General features: G+C 41.9%; 1 protein-coding gene across 1 annotated transcript; it reads left to right on the top strand.

Annotated features, from left to right (window-relative positions):
• On the top strand, window positions 1–27024 carry aldh1a3 (aldehyde dehydrogenase 1 family, member A3). The gene is made up of 13 exons (XM_033641368.2): window positions 1–171; window positions 302–406; window positions 1828–1968; window positions 7544–7673; window positions 13733–13794; window positions 19378–19506; window positions 19870–19983; window positions 21273–21375; window positions 21865–22049; window positions 22241–22405; window positions 23749–23906; window positions 24711–24785; window positions 24880–27024. Exons 1-13 carry the CDS (start codon window positions 73–75, stop codon window positions 24947–24949), a joined length of 1536 nt encoding a protein of 511 aa, XP_033497259.2. The 5' UTR covers window positions 1–72; the 3' UTR covers window positions 24950–27024.
• The last annotated feature ends 151 nt before the right edge of the window (window positions 27025–27175 follow it).

Here is a 27175-nt window from a genome sequence, read left to right as displayed (position 1 = left end):
CCAGAGGATGGGCCGGCAGTGTTGAGTAGTCGCAGCAGACAGACTGGCCCTGGACTGTACTGCTGACCCAGAATGGCACAGAACGGAACGACAGAGAACGGAGTGGCCGAAGGGATCCCAGCTTTGCCTTTTCCTCAGCCTGTCAAAGTCCAGGAGATCAGACACACCAAGGTAAGGAGGCTCTGCATAGAAACCAGCTGCTGCAGGTGGGGTTGGAAGCTTTTATGCTCACTGTGTTTTTTAACTTTGAATAAATTGTCAGTTGAGGCACAAACCAAAGCAAACACTCTGCTTTCCACAGATTTTTATTGACAATGAATGGCACACATCCAGCAGTGGAAGGACGTTTCCAACTTTCAACCCAGCAACAGGTGTCAAAATCTGTGAAGTGGAAGAAGCAGACAAAGTAAGAATGCATCACTTACAGCCTTTATTTTATTACATAACATAATAATGATAATTAATTGAACTTAGTGTAGGCCTATGTACTGTACCACTGAACGATAAGGACCTTATATGAACATTGGTTTTCTGTTTTTGCTCCAAATCAATAGCAAAAAGTCTTTTTGCCAAACTTCATTCCAACATCTGTTAAGATTTTTGAGTTTGTCAGAAAAATGTCTCTGAAATCAAGCTTGACATAAGAAGTTGGTTAAAAAGATTTAACTAACCAACATTTTGCCAGATTTGTTTTTTGGGTTTGTCCGAGGAATACCTTTAAAATCCAACATGACATTACAACTTGACTGAATAGATAAGAATGTTTTGCCAAATTCTTTACAACTGCTTTGGCTCTAAATCAGTAGGAAACATCTTTATGCCAAACTCCATTTAAATATCTGCTAATTTAATGTTTTTGGGTTTGCCAGAAGAATGTCTCTAAAATCAAGCCTGACATGAGAACATGGTCAAATAGATAAGAACCTTTTGCCAAATTCTGTGTATCTGCTTTGGCTCTACATCAATGGGGGAAACCTTTATACCAAACTCCATTTAAATATCTGTTAATTTAAGATTTTTGGGTTTGTCAGAGGAATATCTTTGAAATTCAGCATGACATTACAACTTGATCAAATAGATAAGAACTTTTGCCTAATTCTGTATATCTGCTTTGGCTCTGAATCAATGGGGAAAACTCTTTGCCAAATTTAATTTATATATCTGTTTATTTAAGGTTTTGGGGTTTGTCACAGGAATGTCTCTCAAATCAAGCGTGACATAAGAGCTTGATCAAATAGTTAAGAACCTTTTGCCAAACATGGTATATCTGCCATGCCAAACTTCATTCAAATATCTGTTAATTTAAGGTTTTTGGAGTTTGTCAGAAGATTGTCTTTGAAATTCAGCATGACTTTACAACCCAATCAAATGGCTTACGAACTTTTGCCTAATGCAGTGCAGCTCCTTTGGCTCTGAATCAACGGGGAGAATCTTTTTGCCAAACTACATTTCAATATCTGATAATTTAAGTTTTTTGGCTTTGTCAGAAGAATACCTATAAAATCCAGCATGACATCAGAGCCTGATCAAATAGATAAGAACATTTTAGAAAATTCGGTATATAATTAATCTACACTTTAGCGTTTTATATCCACAAAATAGCTTTGGCAATGCAGTTATACACCTCTTTTTACCGTTTAATAAATGAAAGTAAAGTGGGAAGTAAATGTAATTACTTATTGGAACCTGGCCCTGAAAATTAAAGTCAGTCTGTAGGTAGGCTATGTGTTGTGCGCACAGCCCGTTGTTTTTACAGTACAGCAGACCCTTTGTGTCGTGACATCGCCCTGCATTACTCTGCATTACTCTGCTTATGTCTCTGTGCAGGAAGATGTGGATAAAGCGGTGCAGGCAGCCAAGGCGGCCGGGCAGAGAGGCTCTCCGTGGCGGAGGATGGACGCGTCCAGCCGCGGGAGGCTGCTGCACAAGCTGGCTGACCTGATGGAGAGGGACCGGGTCCTGCTGGCGGTGGGTTCATTCACACTACTTCTCTTTATGTTGGGCTAAAGTGACGTCATGTTTCCTGCAGACTGCTGCTGTTAACGACGTGACTGTTCTGAATAGTTCTGACGCACACACTGCGACCATTTCACTTTCACATTTAAAGTATTGCTTGGTTTCTCTTTGAAACTACGATGGACCTACACAGCTGAAGAATTGCAGATGGATTTTAATTAAAACTGAATATGCGTTACTAAGTGTGTCATCCTGTTGTTCAGCTGAATCATCTATAAGAAAATTAACTTAATTAAAAGTAATCAGGGAGCGATGGAGACATTCAGTTAACATCAAATCATATTATCAAGAGAATCTAACAATATTACAGGATACATGAAACAATATTATGAATTGATTATAGTGAAAACATTACTGTTAATCACTCTGAGGCTGACTACAGAAAGATAACATGCTCACTGATTTCAAAAGTATTTGAATTCTATATTTAAGTAAATTAAATGTACTTAAAGGTTGAAAAGTATCTGCTCATTTTGCAGCAGAGTGGCCATAAATATTATATTTTTTGATTATTATTATTGATGCATTACCTGTCATCATTATACTTAGGGCTGCAACTAAGTATTTTCATTGTTGATTAATCTGCTGATCATTTTCTCTATTAATCTATAAGTTGATTGGTCAATTCAATGTCAGAAAATGGTGAAAAATGTCGATATGTGTTTCTCAAAGCCCGACATGACGTCCTCAAATGTCTTGTTTTGTCCACAGCCCAGAGATATTTAGTCAGCTGTCACAGAGGAGTAAAGAAACCAGATAATATTCACATTTAACAAGCTGGAATCAAAGAATTTGGACTTTTTTTCCCCCTTAAAAATTACTCACTGATTAATCAAATGTTGCTTGGTCTACAAAATGGCAGAAAATGGTGAAAAATGTCGATCAGTGTGTCCCAAAGCCCGACATGATGTCCTCAAATGTCCTGTTTTGTCCAAAACACAAAGATATGCAGTCATAAAAGAGTGAAGAAACTGGATGATATGCGCATTTAAGAAGCCAGAATTAGCAAATTTTGACTTTCTTTTCCTTAAAAATTACTCAAACTGATTAATCAAATGTTGTTTGGCAGAAAAATGGCAGAAAATGGTGAAAAATGTCGATCAGTGCTTCTAAAAAACCAAGATGACGTCCTCAAATGTCTTGTGTTGTCCACAGCACAAATATATACTGTAATAGAGGAGGAAAGAAACCAGAAAATATTCACCTTTAAGAGCTGGCATCAAAGAATTTGGACTTTTTCCATAAAAGATTACTTATTATTTCTTACTTACTTATTATTACAACTGATTAATTTATTATCAAATTAGTTGGCGATTGATTTAATAGTTGACAACTAATCATTTAGTCATTGCAGCTCAAACTGTGATGTTCTATGTGCTCTAGGTGGAATGGTTGTAGGTTTTTTATATACTGCTGAGTAGTTTATTTTACTCTATCACAATGCATCATATTTTATGGTTGTTATGGATTTTTTAAATCTTATTCTGCCAATTAAGTTTAGTAACTAGAGTAACTAGATAAAAAGTACATAGCATCCACGACACCAGGGATCAGCACGTCCAGAACGCCACTCCTGCCTGCCACCTGGCACACAATGCACTGGCGATCTCCCCCTGAGGTCTGGCTCCAGGCAAGGTGCTCGAAGTCTGAATAGTCCGTGTCATCAGGGTCTTCTTGAATCGGCTCTTAGACTGGCTCCTCCTCTGGGACCACTTCACCTTCAGAGACCCTACCAGCAACTATTAGCCTCGAAAACACAGCTCCCAGGTTCACAGGGACACGCAAACCCCTCCACCATGTTGAGGTGGCGATTCTCAGAGGAGAGTACATAGCATAAAATGGAAATACTCCAGTAAAGTACAAGAACATTAGTAGTGTAGCCTACGTAGTTACTTGCAGTATCTTAGTAAATGTGCTAAATCACTCTCCACCTCTTAACCAACACATTTACTCTTTGCTGAATCTTTTCTTTCCCTTCATGTTTACACATTAAGTCAGTGTCAGATCAGTAAAAAACAGATATCGCCTCAATGACCAGCACACAGCTAACTAACACTACGTGCTCCAAATCTGTTTCAGCTGAACAAGAACAACAGTTTCTTTTTGCTTGTGGCTCAGATATTATTCATAACAACAGATCTCAATTATGGAAGCAAGTGCTGTTTCATAAGCAACAAACTTGTGGGATTTCCCTGCAGCTGAAAAATGTCCATGTGCTGTCACGATGTTGACTCCTTCATATCAGGGACTGGCCTACAGTATATTACTGCATGACATCACACTGTGACCCCACCCCGGTCTCTTTTTTCTCTCCGTAATGATTGCTGGATGTTACTCTGCCTCTCCTTCAGATATTGTTTGGACTGAAATCCCTGTTGCTGTGCCTGTTCACTCTGTTTGGCTGCCAGCTTGCATTAAGACTTAGATCTGTAAATGAACCCTTACAGATGTGAGTGAAGTAATAATACCAGATTGCATGTGACTGCTAATTGCAAACATGCTCTGGAGTGGTAGTGTGCAGGGTATGGCTAATTACACTAAATTCCCAGCTATGTTTGGGGAAATAAAGACCAGATTCAGACCATTTAAAGGTACAGTAGAGTGGTACTGTGGTTTCAGGATCCGCTTGAGCTGCAGAGCCCCATGTCTTCTTCTTTTCCCTTTTAAAATCAAACACAAGTAACTCCAGTAAACTCTGTGTAGATGTTGGTACGTCATACCATGTTAATCATGTCTGACAGATTCATACATGATCATTATTAAGCATTAACGTAATCGATTATACACTCAGTTTTACACGTTTGGCTCAAAGCCATGTCTTTATCAAGTCACTGTACACCGTTTGACGTCCCACTGCAGCACCCCTCCACATATTTCAGTCTAATGCACTCGCTGTCTTTGTCCCCCTAGATTAATTCACCACTACTACAGTAATATTATAATAATTATTATTGTGTATTAAATTGCTGGTATATTAAACATTAAGTGGGGTAATGAACTTGGTACTTTTAAGGGTACCAACTGCATTACATCGGCACCACCCATGGGCAGATTATGAGAGAAGGGGTCTCTGGGCACATGCAAAGGGCCCCACCTCCTCTTCCACACAGGAGCAAGACACTCAGACCTTTTGGAGGTTTTGTGTCTTTTAAGGCCACGATCACACAGACAGCATTTTGCAGGTTGCAAAACACAAGGCAAAGTTGAATGCCACTTGTAAAAAAAAACGCTTGCTGCGCCTTTTTAATGTTTCCAGGTAACAATCCCATCACCTCCTTACACTAACCTTCCAGTGTAATCAATCTACCGTTTGAGTATCTAGTACCTAAAATGTTAAGGCAGAGGGTACTTGCTGTAGCACTGCCTGTCCCAATACCCACACTTCCCCTAGAAATACCCACTTGCACTTGGTTGTGCGTGTTCATGTTTAGACTAGTGGTGTCCCAAAACAGAATTGAGGTAGTGGAACTGGTTTCCAACACTTAAAACCCGCCCTAGATTCCACGGGAGCCCTGACCCACACTTTCAACGAAGTTGAAGATGAAATTTCCCAGAACACCTTGCAAAGTCAGCAACTTTGGCAAGTTTTGGGAAACAATTTGTTACTGTGCGATCGGAATGTAGGCTATACAAACAACAGATGGTTGGACTAGCGTAAACTCATCAGCAACTCCGTTGAGAACAGCGTCAAAATATTTAAACAAATCGACTTACCCGAACAAAATCGATCAGAACTAGAAGACGTCGTAGGCGCCTCCTGTTTTCAGCATTTCTCCTCTGTTGATCCATCATACAGAGAAGAATAAACATAGCACACGCCACAACACAAACGCTGGAGCCGGCATTTTCATTGCGTCGCTACTATGTGTGACCTATGCCTGCACGTCGGCCACACTGATTTGCATGAAGCGGTGTCCCATTTCTTAGGGAAAGATCTCTACCCTAATATTTCTCACTTCCCTCATCAAAGGTTATCTCACAAACGAGGACTCAATACCAAGTGGAAGATTTAAGGAGTAGAAATGGGACAGGCCCTTAAATATACAGCAAAAGAGAGAGTGAGAAAACGTCACCCCTGCAGCTTTTTCAAGTTAAAGTGAGTCAGGGCAATAGCGGACCAAAAGCGACACACGTTACACTTTCTCAAACTTACCACAGACAAAACTTGCTGTAATATTTGTAATGCAAACTGCAAAACTGGATAGTGGTGATGTGTGAGTCAGAGATTTTTAATACCCGCACCAACCTGGCTCATTGCGAGAGCCAATCCACACTGCCCAACCTGCCAAAATATGTCTTAATCAACCACCCAAACCTGACCTAACAGTTGTGTAGTGGTTGTTGATGAACCACCAGGTAGATGGGTAGGTTACCAAGGAGGAAGTGGATACACTCATCTATATATTCCAGTGGCTTTTTGGCTAATAGGTAGGCATAACCTGTATACTTGCGTAAACCCTCCACTACACCACCGGCATTATAGCAGCACAATGTTTCTGTACGTTACTGATAACTTACTTCGGAATGGTGCTTTATCACTTATGATGCCAGAGTCAGTGATTTTTAACACCTTTAAATGAATAACAATGTTTATACTGAGAAGCTTGCGTTTAGTTTTTGCAACTGAAATTGTTTTTTTTTTTTATTACAGAGAGGGTCAAGTACCATAAACAGGAACCACTGGGTACCAGTGCTGAATTCTGACCCTCATTATACAACACAAATAAAACAGTTTGTAGCTGGCAGAACATTTCTGGGCAACCTGCACTATGCAGGAAGATGCCTGCAAGTTAAAAGGGATTATAAATATTTATAAATGGATTATGAACGGTGGTCGGTGGTGTACAACAATTTAATCAGTTATGATAACGTTGCCGTTGCCAAGTAATTACACAAACAAGGTGTATCCAGATTCTCCAAATCACTTTATTTGGAGGTTAAACAGAAATTGGGTGAAATGATGCAAATCATCCCTCATTTCACTGGAAAACTGTGTTCAGATAAAGAACAGGAGGACATAGTGGAAGCAGAAAGTCGATCTTAAAGTGGGATCAACCAACCCAAGCTCCAGTGTAAATGTTGCCATTGTATGTTTCTGCAAACCATGGATATGTAACATTTACACATTTCATGTGTTGTGGATATGATGGAACTTAATATTTGAATTTTATTTTGTGACAATGCTGTGATTAAACTGGTTAGGTTTAAGTACAAAAACAACAAGGTAAGGGTTAGGAAAAGATCATGTTTTGGCTTAAAATACCCAGTTTGTTGCCACAAACACAGCTGGACCCGTCCTGAGTTCTTGTTAAGAATACCCTGTTTAGTTGCTACAAACATGGTTGAAAATGTTCTGAAAACTCATTAAATATACTTGTACTATAAATACATAATTGGTCTGTTTTCTTGCGTCATTTGAAGTTACAGTGACAAATCACATTTCTTTAGAGCAGTTACAACTTTGCCAAGATTTCAGCCAAATGTACGACACAGTTGGACAGTGATGCTATTTTTCCTGATTGTTCAGACGCTGGAGACTCTGGACACAGGGAAGCCTTTCCTGCAGTCCTTCTTCATTGACCTGGACGGCAGCATCAAAACGCTTCGTTACTACGCAGGCTGGACCGACAAGATCCATGGAAAGAGTCTGCCTGTAGGTGAGTGTGTGTGTCATCTTATTCTAACAGTCAGGAGTTCAACAAAGGAAACCATCATGGCCAACAAAGGTCTGTGTGTGTGGTGTCAGTGAGGGTTTGAACAATGTGATAATAAGGAGGGAAAAAACTTCTACATGCAGCCATTATTAAAAACAATACTGCAGAGCCCAATAATTCCCCAAAAGGGAATTTATTTATTTTGTGCACACAAGTTAATTATCTTGTACACATAAGAAGATAACCTGTGCACACTGAATAAAAATATATAACCTTTTGGGACTTGAGGTGCTCCATGAAATACACAAACAGACAACAAAGACAACCACACAGCAACACCAAACACCTAAAGACTATTGCTGTGTTGGTCACCTGCATTTTGGCAGCACTCAGAGTTCAGTACACAATCACTGTAAATATGAGGAAAATAGACTTGAAGGAAATGTTGCCATTGTATGTTTCTGCAAACCACGAATACATAACATTTGTACATTTCATATTAACATTTTTAAAGTGATGTAGTATATGAGCTGACTTTGTCATCTGGAGGTGGAGGTTGTGATTTAGAAATCAGACACTGTTTTACAAGCATTTTTAGGCACCAAATGTGGTGTTTATACTAATCTGATGCTGTTTTTTTTCCCCACAAAAAGTGCCATGAAAAGCAGTTGTTTTATTTTCTTGAGATAGTGCAGCATTTCCAGCTGGGAAAGTGCCACAAAAAGCAGTTGTTTTTTGTTGAGAGATAACTGTGCTTCCTGCCATGATACTGCCACAAAAAGCAGTTGTGTTTTACCAAGACATCACAGCGTTTCCAGTCAGGATGGTGACATCAAAAGTTGTTGTGTTTTTGTCATCGCTGCACTTCCTGCCATGACAGTGCCACAAAAAGAGGTTGTTTTTTTTGTACCAAAACATCACTGCTTTTCCTGCCGGGAAAGTGCCATAAAAAGTGATTGTTTTTTACCATCGACGTGTTTCCAGTTGGGATAGTGCCACCAAATGTTGTTGCTATTACAGAGACGTCACTGCTTTTTCTGTTGGGATAGTGCCATGAAAAGCAGTTGCATTTTCCCAAGACAGCACAGCGTTTCCAGTCAGGATAGCGACATCAAAAGTTGTTGGGTTTTTTTGTCATCGCTGCATTTGCCATGATAGAGGTTGTTTTTTTAGCCAAAACGTCACTGCTTTTCCTGCCGGGAAAGTACCATTAAACGTGATAGTTTTTTTTACCAAGACATTGATTCGTTTCCAGTTGGGATAGTGCCACCAAAAGTTTACAGAGACATCACTGCTTTTTCTGTCGGGAAAGTGCCATAAAAAGCGTCTGTCTTTGTCAAGACATCACTGCCCTTTCTGTCATGATAGTGTCATGAAAAGCGGTTGTTTTTTGTCAAGACATCGCTGCATGTCCAGCTGGCATTGTGCCACCAAAAGTGGGTATTTTAAGCCAAAACGTGATGTTTTCCTAACCATTGCCAAGTGTTTTTTTTTTGGTGCCTAAACCTAACCACTCGTTAACCACATAATTTCTGAAACATGAAAAAACATTAAGATTCCATGTGTAAATTTAATGTATCTGTGGTTTGCAGAAAAGTACAATGTTTTTTCTGGCGATTGGGTTGCACTCATACATGTAAGTGCATCAGTTTTTTCTTTTCGTTTCCTTTATGAGCTCCATATAAAACAATGTTAAATGAGTATACATCAATAAATAAATAAAAACAATTAAAAGTGTGCACAAGATAATTAATAGGGGCCATGGATGAGTTTCCAGTGTGCACTAGACACATGGGGAACTTATTTTTATGCCTCATCAGTCGCTCTGTGACCAGCGCACCGTTAGGAAACAAGTTAATGACCCAAAGTGCAAGTGACTTGTCCTGACTCAGGATTGTCCTCAGCCCTGGGTGGTATCTCATCCAGCCTCTTAATACTTCCCCCTCCTGTCAGATCCTACTTTGCGTCCCCTCTGCCTCTGCGGGACAGCACATAGACAAAACATGCTCGCCTTTTCCTCCCGATTAGATCCCAATAGAGTGGTGAGAGATGTGAGGCACGGCGGGACAAAAGGAAGAGGAAGAGGCTGAGATAGTAATCAGTGAGGTGCAACAGTGTGTGTGAGGATTAACAATCAGTGTTGGCTCAACGCCTCGCCGAGCCGGCAGACACTCAGCCAGTAATCCCCACCGTCACACTGGAACAGTTTCATGACCAGTCATCAAGACGAGACGCATAACCGAGTTGTAGTTTGATAAGAAAACAGTCGCAGGCCACACATGAGCTGTGAATAGAGGCTGGAATTTTGTAAACATGATTCAGTGGTGGAGCTACTGTATGGACCGCTACTTTCATTGGATGCAGATGAAGCCATGTTTTCTGGATAAGTCGGGACAACTCACTGATAATTCAAGATGCTGGACAAGTTTCTCTCTTGTAAGTTTAAAGTAAGAGCCTGAATACAGTCACATGTAACAGCTCATTTCCAGTCAGCACCGTTGTAAATAACTCAGAGAGAGAAAGAAACACACAAACGAAACCAAAAGTACCTGCATTCCTAGACGCTGCCAATGATAGATAACAAACATTTTCACTTTTCATTTCATTCATTCCCAGCATCGGAATTATCTGAGTGGCACTGCAGACATAATAAGTGTTTGCTCGGCTGCTTTCAGTTTTTATTTGACTGAAAATGACAAATTTGACTTAGCTTCTTGACTTTCCCAGGTCGGCCCAGCTGCATGATGTTTGTGTGTGTAGGGAGACAGCTCACCTTCAAAGATCAGCCGCGTCATCATGAGGAATACACCAGGAGAGTTTACTTTATCTGACATGATGAAAATCAGGACATTAAATTACATAAATAGAAAGTCCAAGAGTTAAAAACCAAGCAAAGATGCAGGAGGCCTCGTTACAGAAATTTAAGTTTTAAATCTTATCTTATCTCAGTTTGGGATGACATTCAGGATTTTTGGTATTACAGAAACATGTTTCCCTTCTTCATTTAGGAAAGAATCTTATCTTATCCTAGGATAGGAATTCAGCTGTTACAAAACCATCCTAACTTAGAGATTTCTCAAGTTAGTTTCCCAAGGCTGCTGACAGGTCCAGTGTTTAGGATTTAGGGGGATATACTGGCAGATGTATGATCACCTGAAAATAAGAATTGTTGTGTTTCTGTAACCCTAGAATGAGCTGTTTATATCTACATAGGCAGCAGGTCTGCCTCCACAAAGTACAACATGTTGCACCGCCATGTTTCCGTAGAATGGACAAATCAAACACAAGCTCTGATAGGGCCACCCGCTGTCTGGGTTTTTTCTGTCAGTAGTTAGAAGCCCCTCTGTAATGAGTGTGTATACTGGTTTAAATCACCAGGTCACTTTGTTTTAGAGAGGAAGAGACCTCTGAGGATAATTGGCTCTGGTAAAAATCTCCTGAAAGTTTGTGCCATAGATTTGACTGGAAGTTAATTTGGGAACTGCCCATTGGTTCGACAGCTCATTGGTCCGACATCCCATTGTTCCGACCATATTAAACTCATTGTTCCGAAGTCTGTTACAAAATCATCATGATGCCCTGTGGTTAAGGTCTGGTTAGGTTTAGGCACAAAAACCACTTGGTTAGGGTCAGGAAAAGATCATGGTGTGGGTTAAAATGAAAAAGAAAGTGGCAAACACATAAGCCGTGAGCCTGCTCCGCCTCAAGCTGGTCGCGGCGCACCATACGCCCGCTGCGAGCTGTTCAGCACCGCGGACAGTCGGACTAATGGGATGTTGAACCAATGACATGGACCCGTCAATTTATGATTGTCAATGTCTGGTGGCTGAACTCTGACGAGCCTCACTGCATCCCAGAGACATTAATTTTTCTAACATGACACTGTTTTATTCAGTGTTTTCACTGCTTTAAATTGTTTGTTTTTGGAGAGGAAGAGACCTCTGCCGATGTACATATAAAGAAAGAGAAAATCCGAACATCATAACTTCAGCTGCGCATCACAGAGAGACCCTAAAGGGTGCCCTGTGTGTCGCCAAGGGGCGTGACAAAGCTTCAGTATTTGACAAACTGGGAATAAGAACGGGTTGCAGCAACATAACACACACCTAATGACTTCTTCTACTTTTCTAAAGATCACACTAATAAAAAAAAGGAATTATATTGTAATGATTTAAGTACCTTAAGAGATCTAAATACTTCTTTAACCCCTGTGTATTTAAAGTCCATCAGAACAGTAGGATATTCTCTCCGTCAGTTTGGTGTTAGCCTCTCAGAGCCACAGTCGCCCTCAGGCTGTCCGTTTGAATCTTGTGTTACACACTGACAGCCGCTTCCCCCAAGACGTATGAGGACGTTCCCCACTGACTTTGATGCATTTAACCTTCAGTTAGCTGTGATTGAACATGAACTCAGCCAGTGACTCAAATATAAAGGCAGCTGGAGATGGGAGTCTCCCAGTCTGCGATCAGTCACACGGGAAACTGGAGAAGGTCAGCGTGCAGACTGGGAGGCCAGGTTTGACCAGTTATCTGCTGACACATCCATGTAGAGTACAACTGTAGGAGTGTTGATCTCATTGTTAGTGCTGGTGGGACATTGTTAAAGGATTGATGTATAAACGGCTTAACAGTACAATAGAAGTGTTGCACTTTGAATTAGAAAGTTAAAGAGCACAATGTAAGGGAAACTGAAACATGACGTTGATGTGGGTTAGGATTAATGCGGCATAGTTGTTGTTTTGAATAAAATATATAACAATTTATTACTTTTTTTCAACTGTAAATCGTGTCCTCAAAGGAAAACTTTGTCACCACAAACTTTGTTTTATCTAATAAGATAAAGTCTGTGAGTTTTAAAGTAAGATTTCAGTCTGTTCACCTCACTTCAGCCATTTTTTGCAGCAGCAAAATGCATCTACAGTAGGCTACCCAAAGTTTAATTTGTATTTGTAATATTAATAATTTATATAATAAAATAAATCTACACTTGGCACTGTTTGACGATACGATATCAGTGGCACGTTGCAGCTGGGCCACTAACCCAGCACCTGCTCAGTAACGTGTGCTCACTTTGTTTTTAATCCAGACATTCAGGAGGTTTTAACCGGGAGCTGAAGTATCCGCAGAGGTCTCAAACAAATAGACCTGGGGTCTCATTTACAAACACTGCGTACGCACAAAACAAGGCCTAAAAGAGGCGTACGCTGCTACCCATGCAAAAGGTGATGGGAGAAACTTTGACCCATGCTCATGAACATTTTGGGGACGGGTGATTGGCAACACAGATGGTGAGGTGGGAGCCTGATTGTTAAAGTTATGAACTATATTTTGGCACATACCATTTTTGGCTTTTTTCTGTAGTATGGATCCTATTGATTGTTTTATGAATGAAACCCCTGGTGATTTAAATCAGTAAAAATACTGAATAAAACAGTTTCATGTCAAAAAAATCTGTTTCTCTGACACTGCTCGTTGCGGAGGGGCTGCTAACTAAGTCGGCAGACGCAAATGGCCCTATCCAGAGCCAGTGTTTGGTTTGTCTGTTCTGGGCTCCTGTAGAAACATAGTGGTGCAACATGGCCAGCTCCATGGACGAGGACCTGCTCACTATGTAGATATAAACGGCTCATTCTAAGATAAAACATAATGATAACAATTCTTATTTTCAGGTGATCATACACTAAAGAAATTATACTCATTATTATATATTCCATTTCTACCAATATATCCTTCTAAACCCAACACACTGGACCTTTAACAGAAGACACAACTGGTGTTGAAGTTTGATGTTTTCAAACATCTCACATCAGATTTCTCTCTCAGCATGAGACGTCAGTTATGTGAAAGCAGATGGTTGAACTTCATGTTTTAACTTTGAAACTAACTGAACAATCTTACTTGTGCAAACAACTACTTGACCTCCAGTTGCCTTGAAATTTAAGTGTACCTTGAAGCAATAACAGAATTTTTAAAAAGTAGTATTGGCAGTGCTTGAATAAACCCCCCCACCTAGAGTAAAGTGGATCAACTGATCGTACTGTTTCTTCTCTCTCTCTTTTACAGATGAAAACTTTGTGTGTTTAACCAAACACGAACCTGTTGGCGTATGTGGAGCCATCATTCCAGTAAGTCCAGAGGAGATCTGGTTTGAATTTATGAGCAATAACACATAATAGAAATTCTTATTACCATTCTCATTATTCCGGTATGGTGTAAAAATGAAACACGCCCATACACACTGTAAATAAAATAAATAATATTGTTGTCATATACAGTTACAGTAAGTATGATGTTGAGGGGATCTAATAAAAGGTACATCAGGATGCCTGACTGTTCTGCTGTAACACAATCTGTTTCTAATAAGCATTTAAAAATCAGAACATTGCACAATATCTAATTTATTACTTGAGGCCAACACACTATTGTGATCCCAACCTCTGATAGGCCTGTGTGCTGTGGTACAAGGCTCTGCTGTACTCTTTCTCTGTGTACATGTACGTCATACACGTGTTTTGAGTCTATGACATCAGAGTTAAAGGTATGCTTTGACAGTTTGAGTAAAAACCATTATGCATGTTTGCTGTCCTCTCCTCAGTCAGAGAACGTAGTAATCAGCTTCATCTGTGGATCAGTACAGAGAAAGGTCCAAGCCTCCAGGAGCACCATCTTGGTCACATGACGCACTGAGAACCAGACAGGCCTATTGCCATACACATCTATTCCTAAAGAAAACGTTATAGACCCTTTGATGGCCGATGTCACAATGACGTCAGTTTATAAGCTGAAGGCAAAACCTCCCTACAGGGCTGTAGGCTCCATAGGAGTGTTAAAATGTGTTTGTCTTGTTGTGTTACTGGGAGCCAGAATAGGAGTCATGGCTCAAAACCAGCCGCCACTGCCCGTCAACAAAAACAAAGACAACTATGGTTAAATGTGATAAGACCAAAGGACTGGACGGAGGCCATCATCAAAAATGCTCACATGTGCAACGCACACTTCACTTCACATTCACTCCGCTCGGCGCTCTGCTGCTCCGTCTCCACAGACAGAGTGTCCAGAGTGCGCTCTGCCACTCTGAGAGTGCGCTGCTCTGGATAACTGAACGGTACATTCAGATAAAATTGATAAAGATATTCTCATCTGGTCATGCATGGGCACAAGTGCATTTCCCAACTTGGAACTTAGGGCTGCCCTCGAGTAAGAATTTTCCTAGCCGACCAGTAGTCATCATGTAGGGCCATTATTTGACTAGTCGCCCGCATGTTTACGACATTAATTATTAAATTGTATATTTTGGGCGGGGCAACACAGTGGTTTGAGTTGAAGGTGTGAGAAAGAATAGTATCAGTAACATTGTTAACACTGTGCTACATTACAGAGAAATACAAAACCGTACTAATGAACCTTCATTAATATAGGCCTATATTTTATCTCCAAGTGCACGTCACACACTGAGCGAGCCGCCTGTTAATGACGCTGTGGGCTAATGGGCATGTAGCTACTTCCATGTTTCAGATGATACGTCATGTTTGTAGTCGACCAATGAAGATGAGTTTACATATCACCTTGGGTTCGTCCTTCACCTTCTCAAAATGATCCCACACTTTGGATTTCCTGCCCGACATGTTATTAACTAGCCTGTGGAATAACCGCAGGTACCAGCCCTGGAAATTAACCTGACTCCTGTCTGACTGCTGAGCGTGGACACTTCCTGTGTCTGTCCTTTCAAATTAAAGTCCCACATAGTCCAGCCATATAGGTTGACAATAGAGTGTCATGTTTGTTTTCTGCGACTAAGCGCCCAGTGAAATCATGCCGATTAATGACCTTTCTGGTCGCCTAACGTTAGGTGGACTGTGTGGGGGCAGCTCTACGTCAGTGTGACCTTTCAAATGAGGCCATGCATGTACATGTACTAAAAATGGAAGAATGAAAGAACAGCTTGTAATTTCCTCTGGGTATGCCTTGGATAGGCGTTTTTGGTGAATTTAGGTGAATTTTACAAGAGTGCTAAGATTAAACTTCAGCAGGTCACAGCAGTGAATGGTTCTATTATCTACACAGCTAATGTCTCTGACTGTCTTGGGACAATACTCAGGCTTAATGAGAACCACTAAAAACTGAACCTAACTTTCCAGAGGAGCAGTGATCATAAACGTGTAGTGCTAGCAAGGCAGTTTGAATGCACTGTCTGGATGTGAGGATGAAATGAAACCCTGGTAAGTGTACCAGAAACCTTATCTTAATCTTTGCTCTCTCTAAACAAGACCTCCTCTCTGTTAATCCCTCCGGGGCTATTCTCACAGGAACACACAGCTCTGGTCCTGTGCAGCTTGGATTCACTTTCACACATTGGAATATATGTATTTTTGTCTCTTTTGATTATAACTTCATCAGATCTAGGGTGGGGCAACTTTTGGTGTTCGGATGTATCGTGTTGCACTTTGTCTCAGATCCAGACAGACACATATGCATAATTTCAGCATCATGACAGAATAAAGCCATTCAGTTTTTATCTTTGAGCATGAGCCTATAACCTCGAATGTTGCTTTGGTAACAAAGGAACAAAACGGCTGTTGTTTGACATGGGAGATTATATCATAAAAGTGAAATTTATTCTGAAGGACGTTGTGTAATTACTGAAAGCACTGCTGGCGCACACGCAGCGTGAGTCATACTCAGAGGAAAACAGGAAACCTTCTTCTCCCACTTGTGATCCCAGGATCCCTTAATGGCTGTGAGTGTTTCCAAAGTGTTGTAAAAGTTAACAATGCCTAAACAATAAACATGCAGCACTCACATGCATTGCTTTCTAATTTGGGTTTGAGTGCCCAATTAGTTGTCCACTGATTTCCAGCATGGAAATGAGCAACTGGAAAATAAATGACCTCTTTTCTGAATTTGCTAACTTTGAATCACCTCCAGTCCTAATGATTTAAGGCTCCTTTTATTATCTTGTATATTCTCTGCAGACCAATATCCAAGTGAAAAAGTGGATTTTTTTTCTGGACAAAACAAAGAACTGGTAATGTGTGTGTTGTTTGGATTATTAGCCCCACTTTGTGCCTCTCATGTCATTATTATTTCCATTGGAGACTGTTGCAGTGATGAGAGAATGACAAAAACAAGCTACTGTTTTCATCCAAAAACTTTAATAATGCCTCTGCCCAGTGTGTCCAGGGGGCAGCTTCACTGTAGAGCAACTGGTTTGTGGTTATGTGATTACTTTCTGCTGCTCATCCTCGACCAGGTAAAGACGGCAGCAGGTTTAGCAAGGCAGTCTAAACCCTATTCGGACAGGGCTACACACCTGGCCAACTGCTACAGTTACAAGAATTGTTGGATTCAGCCCCATGATTCCGGCTTCAGAAAGGTTTGAGTTAGAGCTTTGATTCTTTTCCCGACCTGACCCACCAGGCTGTAACTTCTTAACATTCCCTGAACCAACAGAGAAAGAGAGAGAAACAGGGGGGGCATGATAGAGGGAGAGGAGGAGTGACAGAACAATGGAGAACTGGGGAAGAGAAAGTGCACGTGAGAGAGGGATGGACAATAAGAGAGGGAGAGAAAGAGAGGCCGCAGGCAACTTTGTTGGCAGTGTTTGTTTCTGCCTCCCCAGCAGTGGGACAGATGTGCATAACATGCAGCTGAGAGTGGTGATTGTTATCCAGCGCTGCATCGCCATGAACGGGAGGCCGAGACGTGCATAAGACACAGAGTTGACAACAGGTTATTACGTGCCTGTAGGGTAACACATATCCAGTCTGGATGAGAGAAACCACAAACACAAGAGTCATACCGGCTCAGTCGCCCAAGTCAACAAGGTCTGTGTCAGTTGCTGAGGAACCAAGACAACCTAATGAGAAATGGGCTACTGAAACAAGACATAGATGGACTAGAGCAGAGAATCTGGACCTGTTGGATTGCTACTATACATGTAACCCCAGCGAGAGGGGTGACATGCAGAGGTTGTGGGATATATAGATGCTTCGAAACCCAACATCTACACTGACAAAGAACCAACTCCTAGCCCAGTGTTCCACAAACAGCAACTGCTTCCACAACTAGAGATTGATGAGGTCCAACAAACATGCTGCTGCAAGGGGGAGCCATGACGACAGGTCAAAGTGGGGATGTCATCATCATCCAACAACCACTGAGTTTCACCTGGGAGAGAGGTGTTTGCTTCCCATAAAAAGCCAAACTCTGTTCTTTTCTCCTAAATCCAACCACGTGTGTATATTGGCAAAACATAACCACGTGCATTTGTTGTTGAAGGAAGACAATGTCAATTTGCGGTGTTGTACTGATGTGATGTGTTTATTTTACATAGTGGCCAAACGTGGAATTACAACTTCCGGCTCTGTCACAAGATGCCACTTCCATTTTAAAAGATGAGTCTGTTAATGAGTGGATACATTTGTTTTAATATATTTGTTTAAAGCATCACAACACATTCAGTCTGATCACGTGTTCGAAAATCTGGAAGAGCCTCTCAATTAAATCATTTCAATTGGGAACACTTTTGTCAAAGAAAACTTTATTTCCATTTGCAGTATTATATTTGGCGGTATGGCCCTGTTTTGGGGCCTCTCTGCCTTTCCTCAGGCCTACACAGAAAGCCTAAGCCGGAGAGAGCACACCTCTCTGCCCTTCCATGCACCTACACAGAAAGCCTAACTGTATGTTCAAACTTAAAACTCACCAGACCAACCAACCACCTCTGCGACGCGGTCCCAAGCCTCAATCTTTTTATTTTGGTCTCTGTGACCAAACAGCGACACATTATAAAGGACTGAGTGGGCGCGAACGCAAGTAATCAACCTCTCGATATCCATTGTCATAACAAGTGTGCTGTAGGAACCAAAGTTATGTGGCTTGTTCTCTGGGACCCGCTTCATCGATGCACGTCAGCATTCCGATTGGTTGTTGCCAAACCACATCAGAGCTCGTTACCATAAAGTAAAACTAGTTTTAACTCCCCTCCGGACCCCCTCCGGTTGCTTTGGTCGCACAAGACACGTGGCTGACAACCAGGTAGTCCAAGTCACCCAAGTCGCCAGGCTCTCATTGAAAATTAATGACTTCCGCCGTTTTGGAAGCTCTGGTCGCTGTTGGTTTGAACGTACAGTCAGGCAGAGAGCGCACACCTCTCTGCCCTTCCATGCACCTACACGGAAAGCCTGAGGCAGAGAGAGCACACCTCTCAGAGGAAGCAGCAACAGTAGGCAGGCCAGAGCAATTTAAATAGGGCGCCCTGAACGAGATTTGCCAACTGGTTGCACACAAAGGAGTCATGTGATCTATCAGCTGATCCATCAGAAGGTGGAGTGAGACTAGAAATAATATTTTGAATTTGGCTTACAGACTTCTCACACATTTGAAAATAGTTTGGCTCTGCCATTGGAGGAATGGAGGTTATTAGTGACCCATCAGCTCATGTTAGCCCATGGCCCTGTCGCAGATTAACCTTTATAATATTTATAAGTTGAATAATAATGAAAAGCAAAGTTATGGTATGTACGATGACTTGTTAAATAACTTTCTATCAGTCCAATAGAGGGGGGAAAGTTCAGTTTACCTCTGAGTAGAGCTTGAATCGTGGTCTAACCGTGCCTTTTGTTTGTGTCAGTGTGCATTAACCTGACTTGTGCTGTTACACATTGAAAGCCGAGATCAGCTAACATGTGTTCTTCTGTCTATGCCAGTGGAACTTTCCTCTGCTGATGTTCATGTGGAAGATAGCGCCAGCCCTGAGCTGTGGAAACACTGTGGTCATCAAGCCAGCAGAGCAGACCCCCCTCACAGCCCTCCACGTTGGATCGCTCATCAAAGAGGTCTGATGTTAGGCTGAGAGACTTCAAACGTCTCACAGTCATCTTCTTGAACAGATTCTGGGCCTGTATTCTTGTGGAAAATCCTGCTTCTCGTGTGATTAAACTGCTCTGCTTCGAAATGTTTAGTGACTGTTCGCAGCAGGGGAGACAGTGAACACTTTAACTCTGTGAGGCTCACAGACTCCCACAGGTCGCTGTCCGTCACTAGACATAATCACAGAGTGGTCATACAGACAGTTTATAAAAGGAATACTGAACCTACCATGAACTAGCCAAATGGATCAGATGTTTTTAACCCTATAGTAGGAGTTGCTCGTCAATGGGAAGATAAATCACTCTCTGCTCTCTGGGTTGCCGTTTCAGGCAGGGTTCCCTCCAGGAGTTGTGAACATAGTTCCAGGGTTTGGTCCCACAGCAGGAGCAGCCATCGCCAGCCACATGGACATCAACAAAGTGGCCTTCACTGGCTCTACAGAGGTGTGTACTTCTTTGATAAAGAATCCAGACGCCATTGAAGTGGTCGAGTGCTGCTAGTAATGATTTCTTTTTTTGACTTTGGTTAGTTGTACAACCGAAGCAGAGTTTATACTTTTGCGTTGAATTAATGGCCTTTTATGTAGGCTCTGCGTAGAAGCGTACCCCCATGTGCATAGATTAAGGGGGATTTATACTTGTGCAGCAGACCCTACACCGTAGCACACGCATGTAGCCTACGCCGTTGTGAGCATTTATATTTATGCAGGGATGTGTCTGTGTCACTCTGCAGTTAAACCTCCAAAACTCTAGTCAGCGGCGGAGTTTCTGTGAAGTCCGGTAAAGTTTAGTTGATAGATAACACACCCAAAACACACATTAAACATGGCTTAATAGAGACAATTTCAACAACAGCAACATTTAACAAAGGTGACGTTAAAAAATTCGGCTCCATTACAACTCACAAGGTTCACTGACAAAACAACTGTCTTATACTAAACACGTTTTCCAAACAAATACAACATGCTAACGTTATTAGCACAAGCCTATGGCATTTTACATTGTATAAATTAGTCTAGCAAGGAGCGGAGATTTCCTCTGCTCATATTTCAGCCAGGATAAATCACACACAAGACTTAAAATGCTATTTTAGTGGAGGCTTTATTGTCTTCACAATTTATTGTTTCTTATCTGTGAGATTAAAGTAAATAAAAGCTACGTTTCTACTGAGGGAAATGGTGTCAGCTTACAAAGATAGACAGGAGGTCTGCATCGCTGCAACTTGTAGTTACATTTCTGGTGAGGTGCACCGTAGCCTGTTGTGCACCTCACCAGAAATATGACTATACCATTTCATATTCATACAGTCAATTAAAAATGTATTCATAACTTTTTGTACAGGCCCAGTTCAATATTGCTGTAATAATGTGTGGTTATTACGAATTCCCACAGCACACCTGGATTTGTGCCACGGCACACCATTTGAGAACCACTGACTTAAACGGTTCAGGAAGCTGACCACATAATATTGTTTTTATCATTAAAAACATTATAAGAAATGTTCGTCCCTTTTCAATACGTGTACCACTCTTGCTGCACTTCCTTGCTCTGTGAGTGAAGCTGGACACAAGTTGAAGCAGCCGTGTCGACTGTTTGTGGCCATTCAGCGATGGGCAGCATGCTGGGAATATCTTTATGTAAACTACTGTACATGAACTGATTTTAGTCCCAGTGAAGTTCCTGAGTTCCTCAAAAGGTTCTTTGTATGACTCTGTGTGCCCTCATGCGTGCAGGTTGGCCAGCTGATCAAAGAAGCGTCAGCCAAAAGTAATCTGAAGAGAGTGACTCTGGAGCTGGGAGGGAAGAACCCCAGCATTGTGTTTGCTGACTGTGACTGTAAGTGAACACACTCTGTGTCTCTGTCATCTTTACATCAGTAAATGCAACATAAAGATGTTGTATGTTGAATATTCCAGCGTGCACTGGAGTCACAGTGTGACCTGTTACATGGTTACTTCACACCTCTGCAGCCCCGGGCGTTTCACTACCTGTCTTTACTACTCAGGAATATTGAAACATGAGAGTCTCATCTTTCATCTGTACAACTCAGCTTTTTGTGCCATCTCACAACTATAAGGTGAAGATCTCAGCGACTGTCACACTATCAAAAACAGATACTGTAGCTTGAGGGGCTGCAGAGACAGCGCTGTCAGTACAGAGCAGCAGAAGAAACAGTAGCAGGATAAACTGGCCTGTACAGTGCAGCTACTACTGAACCATTCATATGTAATATGATCTGTCATTTAACTGATGGCAGACAGTATGTGTTTGTTATACTAATAAATACTGCAATTTTTATGTGTGTGTGTGTGTGTGTGTGTACAGTGCAGCTGGCTGTGGAGGAAACCCAGAAAGGAGCTTTGTATAACCAGGGTCAGTGCTGCACGGCTGCGTCACGTGTCTTTGTGGAGGAAAGTATTTATGAGGAGTTTGTGCGTCGCAGCATAGAAAACGCCAAGAAGATTCTGATAGGAGACCCGCTGGACCCCAAGACATCACACGGGCCACAGGTAGGAAGTACGGATTTGGAGTCTGGACATTGTTAGCCTGGTTCAGGAAAATACTGGGAGCAGGTGGAAACAGCCTGGCTCTGTCTAAAGTTCACATCCAAGTTCAGTAAATCAGTTCCTAAATTTAGGATTCCCGTATTTAAAACCCGTCTCCTTATCTTTTCTTCTTACTCTCTTGATGTTGACTCCAGATCGACCGACAGCAGTTTGACAAGATCATGGATCTGATAGAAAGTGGGAAGCAGGAGGGAGCCAGGCTGGAGTATGGAGGAGCAGCTTTGGGCGAGAAGGGCCTTTTCATTCAGCCCACCATCTTCTCTGGGGTCAAAGACCACATGCGCATCGCCAAGGAAGAGGTACGACTTGTTTCAGTTCAGTACCAATGAATCAGACACAGACTGGGACGAGGATGGTGTCGGTGTGTGACTGACACCCTGTGGAACTGCACTGTAATTGCACCATGGACAGTGCAGAGAGACACGCTGCAGTCAGCACTGATGAGGAGCTGCACACGCAGGAGGAGAAGTAAATGTGTTGCTTAGTTGTGTGGAAGCCTGTTTCTGACAGTGAAATTCAAAATTATGAGATTAGTAAAAAATACTAGAACAAATCCCCCAAATTACACCAACTAAGAAGTTTAACATATTATCTCATGATTTTGACTTTGAGTGATTAATTACTTCAATCATCCTTGATTTTTCTGGGTTTTTTGTGTGCATCCCATCCAGCTGTGATGGTTCCACTGAAATGAATGAACCTCCTTCAATGCCATGGCGTATGGGATCCTTTGGGTGTGTTCACGGGCTGGTGCCTAGGATGTACAAAAAGAGATTGAATGTTGAAGGCTGGATCTTGTTCATTCCTGTGAAAGTTGCTCAGTGGCACACAAAGCCAAAAATGTTTAACCGCCACGTAAAAAACTGACAGGTGATCTGCACTGCTTCTGCATCATTGGGCCCACAGAGCAGGGGCACTACAGACTTCTGCCGGTTGGGATGGCCACTTCCAGTTTGCTTGAATGGGTATCCATGAATAAAATGATTTAATCTGCAGCTCTTCTAGACTTTAGAAATGTTATCGGACTGAATGGATCAAATTCTGATAGTGAAACAAGTCATTTCGTGGGGGTTTGACGCTCAACCCTCCCTCCCAATGTAAGTAAATGGGAAAAAGTCTTTTTGGGCCTCATGGCATCACGTGACGGACGCAGAAATTGTAATTTTACTGTTCAGCCACTATGAGAAATTGGCTTCAGAGCCCGGTGCACTTCCTGGAGACCTGGTTGGGACTAAGGATTTTATAGCAAACATATACTGAAATCTGCTGATATCGAGGTTCATCTGAATATTTTTATCTCTAAATAAGCTCTAAATTAGAGCCCTGGCTCATCCTCTGGTTTTGGAAATCATTTTCTTGACATGACACTGGTATCACTGACATGCATCAGTATCACCTGTCATGCTACCATCACAACCACTAACCTCACAGCTGCTCTGTTGTTTGTATTCTTCTATGTTTGCACATCTGGCGTACTGTCACACATCATCATATTGGACTGTACAGTTTCATTCAGTATTTATTTAACCAGTCTAGCTTTTCTTTTCTGTTCATATGACACATTTATGTTTTTTTATTTTATGTGAATGTCAGTCAGAGAGGTCAGCAAACATATTAATTTGATTTATCTGTCCCCTCTCAGATCTTTGGTCCAGTGCAGTGTATATTCAGCTTTAAAAGCCAGCAGGAGGCCATCGACAGAGCAAACAGCTCACAGTACGGTCTGGTGTCAGCGGTCTTCACATCCAGTATGGACAGAGCTCTGTCTGTGTCTGCAGCCCTGGAGACTGGTACTGTCTGGTAAGTCCCTGGTCCCAGTCCTTAGGCTGAGCTTGGCTAACCGTGTCCTGACTCCAGCTCCATATTTAAAGAGTAACTAGCATTACTAACATTTACTCACTGTGTGTTACCTTGAATTTATGAAGAAAAAAACCTCCACAGTGAACAGAGAATCCAAAAAAAAAAAAAAAAAGGCGAACATTCTTCATGAACAGGGACCACGTTTAACAGTAGCATAACTATATTAAAACATCCGTATATAAACTCTCACACAGTTCATGCAGTATCATCTGGGGATGCACAATATTGGATTTTTGCCGATATCCCTTATGCCGTTATATAACAACTCTACATCTCAACCCCTCACCTATGGTCATGAGCTCTGGGTAGTGACTGAAAGAATGAGGTCGCAGATACAAGCGGCCAAAATGAGTTTCCTGCAAAGGGTGTCTGGGCTCAGCCTTAGAGATAGGGTAGGGAAGGAGTAGTGGAGTCGCTGCTCCTTCATGTCGAATGGGGTCAGTTCAGGTGGTTCGGGCATCTGTTCAGGATCCTCCTGGGCGCCTCCTGTTAGAGGTGTTCCAGGCACGTCCCACTGGTAGGAGGCCCCGGGGCATAGTCTGCTTTTGTTAAATGTGGTACCTGTTTACGTCAGTTCATGAAGAATGTTCGCCTTTTTTGGATTCTCCCTTCGTCGTGGAGTGAAGCGAGAAAAACAAAGGTAAGGTGGAGATTAATTGATATACAAATGGTCATTTAGTGGGGGAAGTAACCTTTAAACAGAGAGCTGACAACAAATAAAATCAAACCATTTCTTCTGTTCAGGATAAACTGCTATAACGCTTTTCACGCCCAGACTCCCTTCGGAGGGTACAAGATGTCCGGCAACGGAAGAGAGCTGTAAGAACCATCAGTGTTTCTTAATTTTTCATGATCTTGAGTTTTTTACTGTGTCCTCTCTAACCTGCCTCCTGTGTCATCTCTGTCCTCTCAGAGGAGAGTACGCTCTGGCCGAGTACTCGGAGGTGAAAGCAGTGACAATCAAACTGAGTGAAACCCTGTGATTCGTCCAGCGCTCTGCACTGCCCTTCACATCACACTTCTCTCCCACCAGCACGCTCCCTTCTTTGTCTTCAGTCATGGTGTTGAGATTAGGGTTAGGCCGATATATCAGTTAGTCTGTGCCAGAGTGTGTCAGAGCCCAGAGAGTCAGCGTTTGTTCACCTGTACTATGATGTGCTGTAGGTGATGATAGGCTTTACTCAACAGCTTCAAAACCACTAATGCTCAGTTTTATTTTTATTTTTATAATAATTTTCCAATAATTTATTCTGATTTATTAAGTTCCCCCAGACATCAGTACAGTCACCAGCCACTTTATTAGGTACACCTTGCTGGTACCAGGTTGGACCCCCTTTTTAATTCTTGGTGCCGTAGATTCAACAAGGTGCTGGAAACATTCCTCAGAGACTTTGGTCCATATTGACATGATGATATCACAGAGTTGCTGCAGATTTGTCGGCTGCACATCCATGATGAGAATCTCCCGTTCCAGCACATCCCAAAGGTGCTCTATTGGACTGAGATCTGGTGACTGTGGAGGCCATTGGAGTACAGTGAACTCATTGTCATGTTTGAGATGATGTGAGCTTTGTGACATGGTGCGTTATCCTGCTGGAAGTAGCCATCAGAAGATGGGTACACTGTGGTCATAAAGGGATGGACACGCTCAGCAACAATACTCAGGTAGGCTGTGGTGTTTAAACCATGCTCAGTTGGTACTAAGAAAATCTCCCCCACACCATTACACCACCAGCAGCAGCCTGAAGCGTTGATACAAGGCAGGATGGATCCATGCTTCCATCTGAATGTGGTTTTTCCAATCTTCTATTGTCCAGTTTTGGTGAGAAAACCCGTGTGAATTGTAGCCTCAGTTTCCTGTTGTTAGCTGACAGGAGTGGCACCTGGTGTGGTCTTCTGCTGCTGTAGCCCATCTGCTTCAAGGTTGGACAAGGTGTTGTTGCTTCAGAGATGCTCTTCTGCACACCTTGGTTGGAACAAGTGCTTATTTGACTTCCTGTTGCCTTTCTATCATCTTGAACCAGTCTGGCCATTCTCCTCTGACCTCTGGCATCAACAAGGCATTTTGGCTCACTGGATATTTGCTCTTTTTGGGACCATCCTCTGTAAACCCTAGAGATGGTTGTGCTGAAAATCCCAGTAAATACTCAGAGCAGCCCGTCTGGCACCAACAACCATGCCACGTTCAAAGTCACTTCAATCACCTTTCTTCATCATTCTGATGCTCCATTTGAACTTCAGCAGCTCGTCTTCATCATGTTTACATGACTAAATGTATTGACTTGCTGCCATGTGATTGGCTGATTAGCTATTTGTGTTAAAGAGCAGTTGAACAGGTGAACCTAATAAAGTGGCCGGTGTATGTATGTGATTTTTACTACAGTAATTAAGGGGGAAATCCAGGGCAGCCCCAGTCTGTATGGGCCCCCATACAGAACACAATGAGTAACTTTTTTACTGCACAAATAGTGGTTGATCATTGATCGATTGTCAGCTGTGTTGGACGTCCCTCAACTGCAGAGTTTTCGAAAAAATGCTCCAGTCGTTATAATGATCCTTTTGTTTGCCCGTCATGTCTTAAACCTGTGCAAAACATAGTGATTAATCAACAATATGATTTTTCATGTGAGTTCAATTAAAATCTCATCAACTCTCCCTGCAGTAGACAATGTGAGGAGGTCTGAGAAAGAACTACTGTTTACTTTTGTAACTGTTGAGTAGCCGATGTTTGCAGATACTTTATGTTTCTAATTCCAAGCGCTGATTCAAACCTGGTGTGATCAGTACGAATGTTCTCTCTGCTGAGGAGAATGTGCCTTCCCTTTCAGATGTTGGAAGGAACTGTTTCCTGTCCCAGATGAGGTAATATTTACCTTGCCAGTAACATGTTAGTACTGTAACAGAAAGTGTCAACTTTAACTTTTTTTTACCAACATGAGTGAGAGTTTTGAGTGAGAGTTTGTTTATTATCACACATGGGAAACACATCTGTCTCTGCATTTTTCTCACATTAGTTTTGTATTTAAATAGAAATTCTGAATAAAGAAAATGAAATGTACTTTGTGCCTCATTCTTTTATACAATAAGCCTGGTGAAGTTGCTGAACAAATGCATGTGTTTCTGCACACAGCAACCAAAGGATTGTTGGGAAAGGTGAAGAACAAGAACGTATACATATAATGATATGACGGGGCATGTTTTCTTTAGAG

This window comes from Epinephelus lanceolatus, chromosome 2 (assembly GCF_041903045.1).
Source record: "Epinephelus lanceolatus isolate andai-2023 chromosome 2, ASM4190304v1, whole genome shotgun sequence".
NCBI classification, from domain to species: Eukaryota; Metazoa; Chordata; class Actinopteri; order Perciformes; family Serranidae; genus Epinephelus; species Epinephelus lanceolatus.
Note: the sequence above shows the minus strand (reverse complement) of the source record. Positions and strands in the feature narration are given on the sequence as shown.